Here is a 16,664-nt window from a genome sequence, read left to right as displayed (position 1 = left end):
GCGGCGGATCCGGCTCCGGGCCTGATCCCCACTCCCTCTCCAACCCCCCAAAAGTACCCCTGGTCCGGTTTGGCCCCCCTGGCCGGAGCTGGACTGCACACTGATGGAGCGGATTGCTCTAGCTCCGGCGTAACGCATCTGACCGGTGCCGGACCAGGCACCAGTGGAACAGGCACGGGCCGTGCCGGACTGACGACGCCCACCACTGGCTTGGTGTAGAGAACAGGCACGGGTCGTGCTGGACTGACGACGCACACCACTGGCTTGGTGCGGGAAGCAGGAGCGGACCGGACCGGGCTGGCGACACGCACCATTGGCTTGGTGCGGGAAGCAGCAACGGGCCGGACCGGGCTGACGATACGCACCCCTGGCTTGGAGCGTGGAGCAGGAACGGGCTGGACCGGGCTGACGACTCGCACCCCTGGCTTGGTGCGAGTGGCAGGAACAGGCCGGACCGGGCTGGCGACGCGCACCATAGGCTTGGTGCGGGGAGCAGGAACAGGCCGGGCCGGGCTGGCGAATCGCACCATAGGCTTGGTGCGAGGAGCAGGAACAGGCCGGGCCGAGCTGGCGACGCGCACCGTACACTTGGTGCGGGGAGCAGGAACAGGCCGGGCCGGGCTGGCGAATCGCACCATAGGCTTGGTGCGAGGAGCAGGAACAGGCCGGGCCGAGCTGGCGACGCGCACCGTACACTTGGTGCGGGAAGCAGGAGCGGACCGGACCGGGCTGACGATGCGCACCCCTGGCTTGGTGCGTGGAGCAGCAACGGGCCGGACCGGGCTGACGATACGCACCCCTGGCTTGGAGCGTGGAGCAGGAACGGGCTGGACCGGGCTGACGACTCGCACCCCTGGCTTGGTGCGAGTGGCAGGAACAGGCCGGACCGGGCTGGCGACGCGCACCATAGGCTTGGTGCGGGGAGCAGGAACAGGCCGGGCCGGGCTGGCGAGTCGCACCATAGGCTTGGTGCGAGGAGCAGGAACAGGCCGGGCCGAGCTGGCGACGCGCACCGCAGGCTTGGTGCGAGGGGCAGGAGCAGGCTGGGCCGGGCTGGCGACGCGCACCATAGGCTTGGTGCGAGGGGCAGGAGCAGGCCGGGCTGGGCTGGCGACGCGCACCGTACACTTGGTGCGGGGAGCAGGAACAGACCGGACCGTACTGGGGACACACACCACTGGCCCTACACCGGGATCTGGAACGGGCCGGACCGGACTGGTAACACACCCCAGTACCTCTCGCCGTGCCTCTACACCTTCCATCCCCTCTTCGACCAGTGGCCCCCATAACCTGGCGGCCTCCTCTGCCAACCCGCTGGACCGCTCTATCGCGGCCTCCTGCTGCCCCGACGTCGTGAGCCCCCCCCTATAAATTTTCTGGGGTTCTCTCCTCCCCGTGGGCCAGGCCTCTATAATTCTCGCCCAACTCTCGCTCTTCTGCTTCCAACTCCCGCCATTCAGCTCCTCATTGGGCTTGACCCAGTCGAAGCTCTTCCGCCACTGTTCCCAAGTCCACCCTCTCTGCTCCTCACTAGGCTTGACCCAGTCGAGGTTGCCACGGAGATCTGCTAGCGATGGCTCCTGGACACGCTGCTTGGTCCAGTTTTGGTGGGTTCTTCTGTCTTTTATATATATTGCACTAAAGCCTTTGGACTGAGCCTCTGCGTCCTGCGCATGATTCATACACCACACCCACCTTCAGCACGCCTTGACAGAATCACACACCACAATGGAATCAGCAGGATCGGCAGTGACGCCTGTGTCGCTCGAGGAGCATCTCCGTGGGCAAGAGGGCCAGATAAGACAACTGGAGACCGCTCTACAGGAGGTAATCAACACCTTGCACCGATGGGAGGCCAGCAGGGTACCCACACCTCCACCTACCCTGCCCACCCCATCGGTCGGTCCACCAGTCCCAGGTTCGGAACCCAGGGGGATTCGGCTCTCGCTCCCGAGGGCGTATGACGGAACAGCTGCCGGGTGTCAGGGGTTCCTCCTGCAGGTGGAGCTCTACCTGGCCACTGTACACCCGGTGCCCTCGGGATACGAGAGCGTTTCCGCCCTCATCTCCTGTCTCACGGGCAAGGTGTTGGAGTGGGCTAACGCCGAGTGGAGGAAGATGGACGCCAACACCATCACCTACGCCGAGTTCTCCCGCCGCTTCAAGGCCGTGTTCGACCATCCACCTGAGGGCAAAGCGGGGGAGCGTCTCGTCCATTTGAGACAGGGGAAGAGGAGCGCTCAGGTGTTCGCTCTAGAGTACCGGACTCTAGCGGCGGATGCAGGGTGGAATGAACGGGCTCTCATCGACCATTTTCGATGTAGCCTACGAGAGGACGTTCAACGTGAGTTGGCCTGCAGGGATACCCATCTTACCTTCGACCAGTTGGTCGATATGTCCATCCGTCTGGACACCCTGCTGGCCACCCGTGGACGTCCCGAGGGGAGTCCGTCCATTCCGCCCTCCGGCACCTCCGAGCCGAGCCCTATGGAGCTTGGGGGTGCCGGCGCTAGAGAACGGAGGAGGAGGAGCCCGAGGGGGCCTGTCTCCTGCACCAAGTGCGGTCGTGGAGGGCACACTGCGGCCAGGTGCTGGGGAGGGTTCTCCGGGGGAGAAGACAACAGGCTACGCACTGGGGGGGCCTCCCAGGTAAGTAGACGTCCCACTTACCCAGAGCTTTCTGTTGCGCCTCTGTTTCGTGTTTGGAGCTACATTTTCCCTCCAGTGTTTTGGAGAGGTTATTTTGCACATGTTTGTGCGCCGTTTGTTTTGTCGCCTGTGTGCGCCGTGTATTCGCCTTCGGGCTTATTGGGCTTCTGTCTTTTATATATATTGCACTAAAGCCTTTGGACTGAGCCTCTGCGTCCTGCGCATGATTCATACACCACACCCACCTTCAGCACGCCTTGACAACTAGCTGCTACCGATCCATGTTTCTATGTTCGACTTGTTTTGTCTTTATTGGTCACACCTGTTTTCCATCATGTAGTTATGTCTTCCCTATTTAACACTCTGTCTCACACTGTGTGTTGTGCGTGTTTGTTCATGTTTTGGTTGTTGTATGTGAGCGGGTTTGTTCCTCCCTGCGTGGAGGTTTGTTCTTTCTATTACCTACGAGTAAAGTACGTTTTTTCGATTAGCTCTGTGTCCTGCGCCTGACTTCGTCCTACCTAACGCCTTGACACATATTTTTGCCTCTAAAAGTAAAAGTTAAATACAAACATTTATAAGATATGGAAAATGATTAATTTGAAAATCCCCAATTAAATCAGATCTTTCAGCAGATCTTTCAGCAATCTGACGGACTTTTACGGAGTTGACAAAAATGTCATTTTTCTTCTTCATTCAAGTGGTATACACAGTAGCAATTTAGTTTTTCCTCAGTTGCTTTATGACTAAAATCCAATTAAATGTAACATATTTGAACCAAAATTCATATTATATTGTAATCTATCAGGCAGATGGAGTTGACAGTTTATGATTGTGACCATGGTGATTCCAATATTGTTTGTTTAAATCTATCAAAAGTAGAGAACTTTACAGACCATGAGTGGTCTTGTTGCACTAGTAATGAGGACATGAATAAGGGGTCCTTAAGGTATAGCTGACCATTTTAGACAAATCTGACGGAGTTAACCAAATCTCTGGACACATCTTTTAGGAAGCAAGTTTTGAGAGAAATATTCTTTATAGTCACAGAGGGCTATAGCAAGAAACTACATACAATCATTTTTCAGTTAATATCCATTATTGCCAGAGAATATTTTGCAGTTTTAAAGCTAATTTCCTGTAATAAAAAATAAATAAAAATCATGGTTTATGAAGTGTTCATATGCTATCTGGGGGGCCCGACCTCCAGGGGTGTGCTACGCCAGTGGTTGAACTGATGTCTGTGCCCAGTGGGTGGTAGCATATTGGTCATTATGCAACAATACCATCGCAAGTAGAGTATAGATAGAGGATTTGTATACAGTGATCATTTACAGTTGAAGCTTTAAGCTACCTTGACAGCACATTGCCACACAATCCTTTACAGTATCACTTAATAAATACAACAACAAAAACATTAACCTTCAAAACAAAAACGTCAAACTTCACAGTCAAAAGAGAAACGAGTGGCGCAGTGGTCTAAGGCACTGCATCGCAGTGCTAGCTGTGCCACTAGAGATCCTGGTTTGAATCCAGGCTCTGTCGTAGCCGGCTGCGACCGGGAGACCCATGGGGCGGCGCACAATTGGCCCAGCGTCGTCCAGGGTAGGGGAGGGAATGGCCGGCAGGGGATGTAGCTCAGTTGGTAGAGCATGGCGTTTGCAACGCCAGGGTTGTGGGTTCGATAAAATAATGTATGCGCTAACTGTAAGTCGCTCTGGATAAGAGCGTCTGCTAAATGACTAAAAAAAAAAAAAAAAAAAAAAAAGAAGCCCTGACAAAGAAGAAATGACACAAACTGGGGGAGTTTCCACTTTTTCAGGAGGAGCTGCTACTATTTGTTGTTTGTTTGTTCTTGCTCAAGTTTCTGCAGCAGGTGTTTATCATAATTCACGGTTCAGGAGTTCTGGTCATGAGTTCATGAGTGAAAAGACTGATCAGAAGAGAAGCTTTGAGTGCTGAGAAACACTGCCATTTCACTGCCATTTTCAATGCCATTGTTTTTTGGCCAAAGTCTGAAAAGACTCCTTGCTCATTGATTCAATAAATCGAGTCTGAAGCAATTAAATCCTTCTCCCTTTAAAGTTCCACTCACCTTAAAGTTCTTCTGACCAAAGCTTAAGTTTGTTGTGTACAGTGTGGTTTTTAGTGGTGAAAAGGCTGGAGGCTAAACACCATGTGTCAGCTGTGCAGTGGTGTGACAGTGAATCCATGCTGTCAGACTCAACCAGCTCGGCTCTCTCATACACCGGCTGCAGTCCTGTGTTTTAGGTCAATTTCCTCAAATCTCTTGTATTTCTTGTATGACACGACCATCGAACAATTTTGCTGAGTTCATACGAAATGTTACCTAAAAAATGTGACTAGCATGGATGATAGGGCAAAATTTAGATTTTCGCCTAAATAGACATACCCACACGTAATTATTTTTCATGAGATGGCCATAAACAATAACTGGTAATGTTGCATAGTTTTAAAAAGGTCTGGAACTCACCTTTCTGGTAAAAAAAATGTTTTAATTGCTGAGGTGTACTCACTTTTGAGGACACAAGCGCAAATACATAGTATAAATATTGTGAAAATATGAAAAGTCATATATATTTTTCCTATTCAACAAAAGTGGAGCAAAAGGGCTTGAAATCACTGAAATGGTTTCTAAATATAGTAACAATCAAGTTATAAAGGACTTACTGTAAGATTTCACATTTGTTATAACTGTCAAATATATATGATCATACTGACAGTACAATATTGACACTATTTCATATAACTGCCAACAGAGAATTTTCTCCTAAACGTCCACTGAGTGACGCAGAGACACCATTCAAATGTGTGTAGACTCGTTACAACTTCAACTTTAAGCACAAAGTAATTTTGGCCATCTGTGACCAAGAGAAAGTGGTATCAGAGCCATATATTCAGAGAGTTAGGCCAAGTTTTAGAATTTTGAATATTGTTCTAATTCTAGACATTCAGTTACATAGCTTTGTTTAAATATTCCCCATGTAATGTTAATGGGGAGCTAACATGGCTGCCATAGAATGATGAAGTGTCATGTAAATGCATCATAATGCAGAAACTACATTGGCCCAACTCTGTAAATACCTGTCTCTGAGTGTTATTGTTTCAATTCAATGAAAATATTTCATATTTTTTCATGTTGAGAGCTCTAAATCCAGCTGAGAATATCACAGCGAGATGAAACTACAATTGCTAGATCCACTAGACTGTTACCATTCATATGCCGTCTCACAGGCTGGGCCCACTCACTCAGAGGAAAATAACTCTTAGCAGAGTTGCCAACAACCGGATGTATCTGGTTTTCAGGGATACAGCTATTTCAACCTAGCTTCCTTTTCCACTGAAAACCGGATGTGGGAACTTATGCCTACTATGTTAGGTTAGAGGAAGAGTAAATCTAGTTTTTGTCTGGATAGGCCAGAAAATGTGACATCACGCCCTATGCAAATGTAGGGTGTGAAAGCTGACACTTCATGTCAGCCCTGCTAAGAGAGTGAAAGGGGAGAGCAGACAGAGGGGGCTTTCTGGCATTATAAGGCACAGGACCCTATGGCATTCACAGAGCGCTTTGTACACCAAAATGTCAGTCGGAACTGGTTCAGAACTGCTTATATGGGAGACTTAACATCTTTAACTATTCAATACAATATTTTCTCATTATTTTCAATATTTACACTGTTTACCTTGCAATTTAACTTACTCTGTCTGAAAATACATATTACAGAATAGTCACCTGGCATGACCTTTTCCCCTGGAGGATTCTGCCTCCAGTCCATGGCCCAACTCCTATGCAGGAGGCCTGAGCTGAACAACATCATAACCCAAAGTTATAGTTTCTGTGACTCTGCCTCTCAACACTGAAACAATCATAATGCACAAGATTTAGTGGGAAATGGTGATGTTGACAGACATTAGCATTGCAGTGGGTTTTGCCAGTAGTACTGTAGGTCTAAAGCCAGAGCTACTGTCAGAACTCTGTGGAGAACTGTGTGACATCAGTCTGTAAGTCGTCCTGGACTGTCCGTGAGCGGGAGTCTCCAGGCCGCTGCTCCATTCCTAGTCATACAGGCTTCCTCACCAACTCTCTCGGAGCACACACGGTGGTGGGCTCTCGCGTGGAGTTGCGGGCTCTGGAGAAGCTGCTCTGGTCCATGTTGGAGCGGAAAGGCAGGCAGAAATCCCTGAAGCACCTCTTGAAGTTCTCGTCTAGGAAGGCGTAAAGCAGGGGGTTGAGGCTGCTGTTCATGTAGCCCAGCGCAATGCACAGGTGCCAGCTGGCGATTACGTAGGGGTTCATGCTGTTGATCTGCACCATGGTCCTGAGGATGATAAAGATGTGGATGGGCGTCCAGCAAATTATGAATGCCGCCACCACCACCAGGACCATGCGGGTAATGCGCCGCATATTCCGATCTTTCTCCTTGGAGCCGGAGAGCAGACGGACACTCTTCAGGCGGAGAATCATCAGGCCGTAGCAGATGGTGATAACCAGGACTGGCACCACGAAGGCAAAGATGAACACGCAGATCTTAGTTACCGCGTCCCAGTACCAGTCTGGCTGAGGGAACTGCAGCATGCACCCTGTATTGCCTGAGGGATAAACAATCAAATGGTTAGCATATGGATATGTGGATGTTGGTGTCTGGAGCACATACGGTACAGCTCATATGGACTGCTCACCTTTGTCTGTCACCTTGGTAACCGCCATGACCATGATGGGCACTCCGATGGCAGAGGAGAGGATCCAGATGCACGCGTTGATCATCTTGGCCTTGGCGGGTGTTCTAAAGTCCAGGGCCCTGACCGGGTGGCACACAGCGATGTAGCGGTCCACGCTCATCATGGTCAGGGTGAAGATTTACATTTTACATTTTAGTCATTTAGCAGACGCTCTTATCCAGAGCGACTTACAGGAGCAATTAGGGTTAAGTGCCTTGCTCAAGGGCACATTTACGTCATTTAGCAGACGCTCTAGTCCAGAGCGACTCACAAATTGATGCATTCACCCTATAGCCAGTGGGATAACCACTTTACAATTTTTTTTTGGGGGGTAGAAGGATTACTTTATCCTATCCCAGGTATTCCTTAAAGAGGTGGGGTTTCAAATGTCTCCGGAAGGTGGTGAGCGACTCCGCTGTGTGGGGGGGGGGTAGAAGGATTACTTTATCCTATCCCAGGTATTCCTTAAAGAGGTGGGGTTTCAAATGTCTCCGGAAGGTGGTGAGTGACTCCGCTGTCCTGGTGTCGTGAGGGAGCTTGTTCCACCATTGGGGTGCCAGAGCAGCGAACAGTTTTGACTGGGCTGAGCGGGAACTATGCTTCCGCAGAGGAAGGGGAGCCAGCAGGCCAGAGGTGGATGAACGCAATGCCCTCGTTTGGGTGTAGGGACTGATCAGAGCCCGAAGGTACAGAGGTGCCGTTCCCCTCGCTGCTCCAAAGGCAAGCACCATGGTCTTGTAACGGATGCGAGCTTCAACTGGAAGCCAGTGGAGTGTGCGGAGGAGGGGGGTGACGTGAGAGAACTTGGGAAGGTTGAACACCAGACGGGCTGCGGCATTCTGGATGAGTTGTAGGGGTTTAATGGCACATGCAGGGAGGCCAGCCAACAGCGAGTTGCAGTAATCCAGACGGGAGATGACAAGTGCCTGGATTAGGACCTGTGCCGCTTCCTGTGTAAGGCAGGGTCGTACTCTCCGAATGTTGTAGAGCATGAACCTGCAGGAGCGGGTCACCGCCTTGATGTTAGCGGAGAACGACAGGGTGTTGTCCAGGGTCACGCCAAGGCTCTTCGCACTCTGGGAGGAGGACACAACGGAGTTGTCAACCGTGATGGCGAGATCATGGAACGGGCAGTCCTTCCCGGGAGGAAGAGCAGCTCCGTCTTGCCAGGGTTCAGCTTGAGGTGGTGATCCGTCATCCATACTGATATGTCTGCCAGACATGCAGAGATGCGATTCGCCACCTGGTTATCAGAAGGGGAAAGGAGAAGATTAGTTGTGTATCGTCAGCGTAGCAATGATAGGAGAGGCCGTGTGAGGATATGACAGAGCCAAGTGACTTGGTGTATAGGGAGAAAAGGAGAGGGCCTAGAACTGAGCCCTGGGGGACACCAGTGGTGAGAGCACGTGGTGCGGAGACAGCTTCTCGCCACGCCACTTGGTAGGAGCGACCGGTCAGGTAGGACGCAATCCAGGAGTGAGCCGCGCCGGAGATGCCCAGCTCGGAGAGGGTGGAGAGGAGGATCTGATGGTTCACAGTATCAAAGGCAGCAGACAGGTCTAGAAGGACAAGAGCAGAGGAGAGAGAGTTAGCTTTAGCAGTGCGGAGAGTCTCCGTGACACAGAGAAGAGCAGTCTCAGTTGAATGACCAGTCCTGAAACCTGATTGGTTTGGATCAAGAAGGTCATTCTGAGAGAGATAGCAAGAGAGTTGGCTAAAGACGGCACGCTCAATGGTTTTGGAAAGAAAAGAAAGAAGGGATACTGGTCTGTAGTTGTTGACATCAGTGGGGTCGAGTGTTGGTTTTTTGAGAAGGGGAGCAACTCTCGCTCTCTTGAAGACGGAAGGGACATGGCCAGCGGTCAAGGATGAGTTGATCAGCGAGGTGAGGTAGGGGAGAAGGTCACCGGAGATGGTCTGGAGAAGGGAGGAGGGGATGGGGTCAAGCGGGCAGGTTGTTGGGCGGCCTGCAGTCACAAGTCGCAGGATTTTATCTGGAGAGAGAGGGGAGAAAGAAGTCAAAGCATAGGGTAGGGCAGTGTGAGCAGGACCAGCAGTGTCATTAGACTTAACAAACGAGGATCGGATGTCGTCAACCTTCTTTTCAAAGTGGTTGACGAAGTCATCCACAGAGAGAGAGGGGGGAGGATTCAGGAGGGAGGAAAATGTGGCAAAGAGCTTCCTAGGGTTAGAGGCAGATGCTTGGAATTTAGAGTGGTAGAAGGTGGCCTTAGCAGCAGAAACAGATGAAGAAAATGTAGAGAGGAGGGAGTGAAAAGATGCCAGGTCGGCAGGGAGTTTAGTTTTCTTCCATTTCCGCTCCGCTGCCCGGAGCTCTGTTCTGTGAGCTCGCAATGAGTCATCAAGCCACGGAGCTGGAGGGGAGGACCGAGCCGGCCGGGAGGATAGGGGACACAGAGAGTCAAAGGATGCAGAAAGGGAGGAGAGGAGGGTTGAGGAGGCAGAATCAGGAGATTGGAGGGAGAAGGATTGAGCAGAGGGAAGAGATGATAGGATGGAAGAGGAGAGAGTAGTGAGAGAGAGAGGCGAAGGTTGCGGCGGCGCATTACCATCTGTGTAGGGGCAGAGTGAGTAGTGTGGGAGGAGAGCGAGAGAGAAAAGGAAACAAAGTAGTGGTCGGAGACATGGAGGGGAGTTGCAGTGAGATTAGTAGAGGAGCAGCATCTAGTGAAGATGAGGTCAAGCGTATTGCCTGCCTTGTGAGTAGGGGGACGGTGAGAGGGTGAGGTCAAAAGAGGAGAGGAGTGGAAAGAAGGAGGCAGAGAGAAATGAGTCAAATGTGGACATAGGGAGGTTGAAATCCCCCAAAACTGTGAGGGGTGAGCCATCCTCAGGAAAGGAACTTATCAAGGCGTCAAGCTCATTGATGAACTCTCCAAGGGAACCTGGAGGGCGATAGATGACAAGGATATTAAGCTTAAATGGGCTAGTGACTGTGACAGCATGGAATTCAAATGAGGAGATAGACAGATGGGTTAGGGGAAAAATTGAGAATGTCCACTTGGGAGAGATGAGGATTCCTGTACCACCACCCCTCTGACCAGATGCTCTCGGGGTATGCGAGAACACATGGTCAGACGAGGAGAGAGCAGTAGGAGTAGCAGTGTTTTCAGTGGTGATCCATGTTTCCGTCAGCGCCAGGAAGTCGAGGGACTGGAGGTTGGCATAGGCTGGGATGAAGTCAGCTTTGTTGGCAGCAGAACGGCAGTTCCAGAGGCTGCCTGCGACCTGGAACTCCAGGTGTGGGGTGCGTGCAGGGACCACCAGGTTAGAGAGGCAGCAGCCACGCGGCGTGGTGCGTTTGTGTAGCCTGTGCAGAGAGGAGAGAACAGGGATAGGCAGAGGCATAGTTGACAGGCTGTAGCAAATGGCTACAAAAATGCAGAGGAGATCGGAATGAAATGAGCTAAGCATCTGGGAGAGGAGAGAGCAGGGCCTCCCTCACCAAAAACTTCTACCTCAGAAACTAAAATTGTTTCACTGAACCACCCGAACAAAAACTCTCCCAACTTCCACCTTTAGAAATCAGAATTGTTGTGAACCACAGCGGTTCAATGTTTAAAGGAATAGACTCAACCCACTTTATTCAGCTAGCTAACTGTGACACCATAGCTAACTAGCATGCTAGCATCCAATAACAATAACACACAGTTTAGCACCAACACTTGGTCACAACAAACCACCAATAGTGTGTTAACTAGCTAACTAGCATGCTAGCATCCAGTAACACACAGTTTAGCACCAACACTTGGTCACAACAAACCACCAATAGTGTGATAACACACTAAACAGATCATTCGTGTCTGTGTCAAGTTCCTTTCATGACGCAGCAATGATTAAACGTTGGCTAGCTAGGACAAGTATATTGTATTTAGCTACTACAGTACAGTTAGCTGGTCGTGTTGGGTAGCTAGCAATGGCCACTGTGTTGACTTTGTTTGAAGAACGGCTAGCTAGCTAGCTTCGTGCTACACCCGGCACACAATGGCTACTGTGTTGACTCTGACTCTGTTCGAAAAACAGCTAGTTAGCTCGCGGCACGGCCGAAGACACTGCCAAGACACACCAATAGTGTGTTAACACACTAAACAGATCATTCGTGTCTGTGTCAAGTTCCTTTCATGACGCAGCAATGATTAAACGTTGGCTAGCTAGGACAAGTATATTGTATTAAGCTACTACAGTACAGTTAGCTGGTCGTGTTGGGTAGCTAGCAATGGCCACTGTGTTGACTTTGTTTGAAGAACGGCTAGCTAGCTAGCTTCGTGCTACACCCGGCACACAATGGCTACTGTGTTGACTCTGACTCTGTTCGAAAAACGGCTAGTTAGCTCGCTCGGTGCTACAGCCGGCACGGCCGAAGACACTGCCAACCTACAGTAACTACCCACAACAACCCACAATGCCTAGCTATGACGCCATAGCTAACTAGCATGCTAGCATCCATTAACACACAGTTTAGCACCAATACTTGGTTACAACAAACTGCCAAGAGTGTGTTAGCACACTAAACAGATAATTCATGTCCGTGTCTAGTTCCTTTCATAACGCATAACGCAGCAAAAATTAAACGTTGGCTAGCAGCACATTAACATTGGAAACAGCTCTCCACCGTTGCTAAACGTTACCAGTAGCTACCCGCTAGCTAGCTAGCCTCGTGCTTCGATACTAACCTACAATTACCTACGGAAACCTACAATAACAACAATACTAACCTACAATAACTACAATACCCAACTACAACTAACTACCTACCTACGATCTAATACATGGTTAAGCTTTACTCAACACCATATGAGAAGCTTACCTCCTGCTTACCTCCTGCTAGAGAAAAACACAACCTCTCCCGATGGTGTCCTGAGACGTAGTAGTAGACACTAGTGGTAGTGTCATGGTGAACATGTTGTAGTAGTCGATGGCGAGGATCACTTTACACAGAAACTCGCCGAAGAGCCAGGTGTTCATCAGGTACTTGGCACTCTGGAAGGGCAGAGTGCTGGTAGCCAAAGCATCGGCCAGGGCCAAGTTGAAGATGTAGATGTTAGTGGCTGTCTTCATTTTGGTGTATCTGGACAGAGAGAGGGCAATGTTGTTTATTAGCTTGGCAAATACTGTAGATCCAGGGTCTCAGAAGGCAAGGTATCTATATTGCACTGAGGAGTAATTGACCCAGATATTGGATAATAGAGCACTCTCTTGTGTGGTCGTGAGTCTGGTTCAAAGAACAATAAAAACTGCCAATCCTCTCTTACTGTGCTAATGCATTCATTACAGATACACTTAGCGTGAGACCTTGATTTAGCCTTTTCAATCTACTGTTGATGACTGTGTTGTATTTGCACTGAGAATGTATTATTATGGAGTTTCAATATGGAGCTTTAATACTGTATGCTGTGCTTGAGGCCTTGCCAGTTTAGCTGTATGGAGATTTTTGGTCTTTGTTTAATGTATTGTGTTCTGTCTGGCTTCACCTGAAAGCATCAGCTAATTGGTTATCATATTGAGTCCAACCTTCAGAGAGAGACATTGCTTAGAGTACATGCATCTGGTTCCCCAGGCAGGCAGATCCCACCCATTATACTCCCCTCACTGTAATGTTAATGAAGGAAAGTGGATCAAAGTGAGTGACATTGAGTGAGTCACCATTAAAATGCAGTATTGACACTTTTCTGAGTTTAGCATGGATTAAATGACAGATTAACATTTGCAATTGATAGTTGTCAGTCAGAGCTCCTTTGAAATTAGTTTGATGAGTCAGATTTCTGATGAGGGGGAAGTGCTTCCAAATTATCTAATGAACACGGTGTGATATCTGTCACACCAACGCACCCAACTTAACATCTTCTTAGTTACTCCACTTCGACTTTCCACAGGAAATGACATCATAATTTCATATATAATGGTACTGTTTATTCAAGGCCCTGGTGCAGCCAGAAGAGAAGTCAATACTTCAAATCAAAGCTGAGTTCTATAGAGAGTACAGTACCAGGTTCATAGGCTACTGTATCTTTAAGGCCAAAAAATCACAGTTCACAATTTGCAACATGACATAATATTCTGCAACAATTCACAATATCTTCTTACACACACTTAAAGTACATAACACAGCCAATCATGTAATAAGCATCACATAAAAGCAACAAAAGTTCAGTTGGCTACATTATAATGTATTAAACATAATGTATTAAACATTTTATGATGACATTGACAAGACATTGACAATTTTTGCTTGTGAATTTGTTATATAAATGTTTTATGTAAATGGAATTCATTTAAATCGTTCCTACTTGTCTTTGTGTCACTTACAGCCAGGTAGCACTATACAATTTAACAGTGTTGTAAAGTAATTAAGTAAAACTACTTTAAAGTACTACTTAAGTCGTTTTTGGGGGTATCTGTACCTTACTATTTATATTTTTGACAAATTTTAATTTTACTCCCATACATTTATTTTATTTTATTCCCATACATTTTCCCTGACAGCCAAAGGTACTCGAATGCTCAGGTAGGACAGCAATATGGTCCAATTCACACAACTATTCATATAACGCATTGTCATCCCAACTGCCTCTGATCTGGTGGACTCACTAAACTCAAATACTGTGCTTGTAAATTATGTCTGAGTGTTGGAGTGTGCCCCTGGCTGTCCATACATTTTAATAACAAGTAAATTGTGCCATCTGGTTTGCTTAATATAAGGAATTTGATGTATCGCATTTACTTTTACTTTTTACTTTTACTCAAGTGTGGCAATTGAGTAATCTTTCCAGCACTGTACTTAAGTAAATGTAAAAACTGATACTTTTAGGCTTTTACTCAAGTAGTATTTACTGGGCAACTTTCACTTTTAATTAAGTCATTTTCTATTAAGGTATCTTTGCTTTTATTCAAATATGACAATTGAGTACTTTTTCCACTACTGCAATTTACCTGCTTGATGCTAGAGCTTGGTGGATGGTAGGGCATGAGTGGGGTGGGTTGGTTGTCTCCATCTCTCACTATGAACCTGTGGCCCTATATAGCTATCCCAAATCATGTGAGTTAGCTGGAGGATGCAAATGCCTCTAATCATATAATAAAACTATATCAGTTTACTTGTGGTGATATTCAACAAAAAAATTATATCACTTTACAGTAAAAAACTTACATTTTAAGACTGCTTGTATCCATTATTTCCATTAGGGTCCCCAAAAGAGCTACAGTAGATAGGCTTTATTACCTCACTACTCCATACATAACGAGGATGTTTCCAAGCAGTCCAACAACGCATATAATAGAGTAAAGAGCCGTTATAGATACTGCAATTATAATACTTTTGGTGTCCTTCGAAGAACCCTTCTCGGTGTCATTGCCTCTTGATGGCAGCCCTGTAGAATCCTCAGACAATGTGGCATTGAAAGGGATCACAGAATACAGGTCGGCAAAATCAGCCGCGGACAGGGTAGTGAACTCCATCATATTGAGGTGCGATATTAGCCTAGTAGATAAAACTTCGTTATAGTCAGTGGAGTCACTGGACCGGATTCCTTTCCTGTAGTGCAGACGCCTGTGGACTCCCCAAATGCAGGTGTTATTGACCGCACGAGAGCAGATGAGGAACGTGTGAAAGTACTGGTCGGACCTCATTCAATTGTCATCACTGACGTCTCAGCCTCTGGCGAAGGTATGGAAAGATGTTCTGAAAGACAGGTATCCGGTCCTCTCCCTGTGCGAGGTACGCGCAATGCAACGGGGTGGTGACGGCGGGGGCAAGTGCAGTCTACTTCCCTTGGCGAGGACGCACTGGTAGTAAGCAAGACACGGGTAGGTGTGCTTTATCGCTTAAGTTGCTCTCTAATGTTCTAATTGACAGTAGGCTAAATGGCACAGTTAATGGGCATCGAGGCGACAGCCTGCATGATAGCCTACCCTAATGGATAAAATGCTAAAATGAAAGGCTGGTTGCTAAAATGAAAATAATATGCAGTAAAACATTGCCTATTATTTTCAGGCCCGCACAGTTTTCAAAAAAATAAATGGCTTGGTTTCAACAACCATTTCTAACCAAAATATTGCTTAGGGACACTTATGACAGCAACAACAATGGGCCTCATTCATTAACCGTTCTTACGAAGTAATGTGTTCTTAAACCCCATTTACGCACTTTTTACGAAGATTCTGACATTCACTAATGTTTTCTCGTCTTGGATTTGTTCTTAGCTAAGAACAAAATCCACGCACACTCAGAGCATTCTTACGCACATTTGAGTGATGACAGTTTGCTCCAAATAATTGGTTACTGTATTTCATTTAATTTTACAATGAAAGTATTTTACTGTAATGTATTTCTGATCATTTGTTGGGAAAAAAATCATAGTATGCAAAGAAACACTAACACTGCAATTTACATCAGCAATTAAGCTGATTAAATCCTGCATTATGTGGTGATTGATCGCGCTATTTATAGGGCCAAAGTGGGCCTGTTTCTGCACATCAGGCATGCTATCAAAAAGGCACATCTATTGCTGCTTGACGACATTGCCGAGCATGCTCTGAGAAGGGAACGCATCTTTGAGGATCACGTTGATTTATTTGCAGAGACTGACGAGTACTTGATCGGACGGTTTAGGCTTCCAAGACACGTTTTAATGGAGCTGTGTGATACTTTGGAGCCAGCGCTGCGAAGCCATACCCAACGGTCCAATCCCGTACCACCTCATGTGCAGGTACTCTCCACTTTGGGATTTTTAGCCACTGGGACATTTCAGCGGGAGTTAGCAGACCGGGTGGGCATATCACAGCCATCCATCAGCCGCGCTCTCCCACGAGTTGTGGATGGAATAAATCAACTGGCCACACAATATATTTTCTTCCCCTACACAGCGCAACAACAGCTGCCGGTCAAGAGAGGGTTCTACTCTATTGCGGGTCTGCACAACGTAATCGGGGCAATAGACTGCACTAACGTGCGCATTAAGGCACCCTCACCAGACCCATTCCCATACCTCAACCGCAAGCAATATCACTCAATGTACAAGTCATCTGCGACTCCGACAACCATCTCTTGAACGTGGTTTCCCGCTTCCCAGGAGGTGCACATGAGGCTTATATTTTGCAGAACAGTTCTGTGGAGATGCGCCTGGAACAAGGAGCTGCTGGAGACGCATGGCTCATTGGTAAGCATCGTTCAGTAATTTCAAATTCCAATAGTTGGTTTCAAAAAGTGGGTTTCTTCATTAATTACTTGTTTCATTAGGAGATCGGGGGTATGCCCT

General features: G+C 47.9%; 1 protein-coding gene across 1 annotated transcript; it reads right to left on the bottom strand.

Annotated features, from left to right (window-relative positions):
* Positions 1 to 6,730: 6,730 nt before the first annotated feature.
* Positions 6,731 to 14,865, bottom strand: LOC121542476 (delta-type opioid receptor-like). Its single transcript, XM_041851869.1, has 4 exons — positions 14,630 to 14,865; positions 12,303 to 12,478; positions 7,351 to 7,530; positions 6,731 to 7,260 (listed from the first exon to the last, which is right to left on the bottom strand). The coding sequence occupies exons 1-4, from the start codon at positions 14,863 to 14,865 to the stop codon at positions 6,731 to 6,733; spliced, it is 1,122 nt and encodes a 373-aa protein (XP_041707803.1).
* Between the last annotated feature and the right edge of the window lie 1,799 nt (positions 14,866 to 16,664).

Source organism: Coregonus clupeaformis, chromosome 28, assembly GCF_020615455.1.
Source record: "Coregonus clupeaformis isolate EN_2021a chromosome 28, ASM2061545v1, whole genome shotgun sequence".
Classification (NCBI taxonomy): domain Eukaryota; kingdom Metazoa; phylum Chordata; class Actinopteri; order Salmoniformes; family Salmonidae; genus Coregonus; species Coregonus clupeaformis.
The sequence above is the reverse complement of the archived record's forward strand: the minus strand, read 5'-3'. Positions and strand labels throughout refer to the sequence as shown.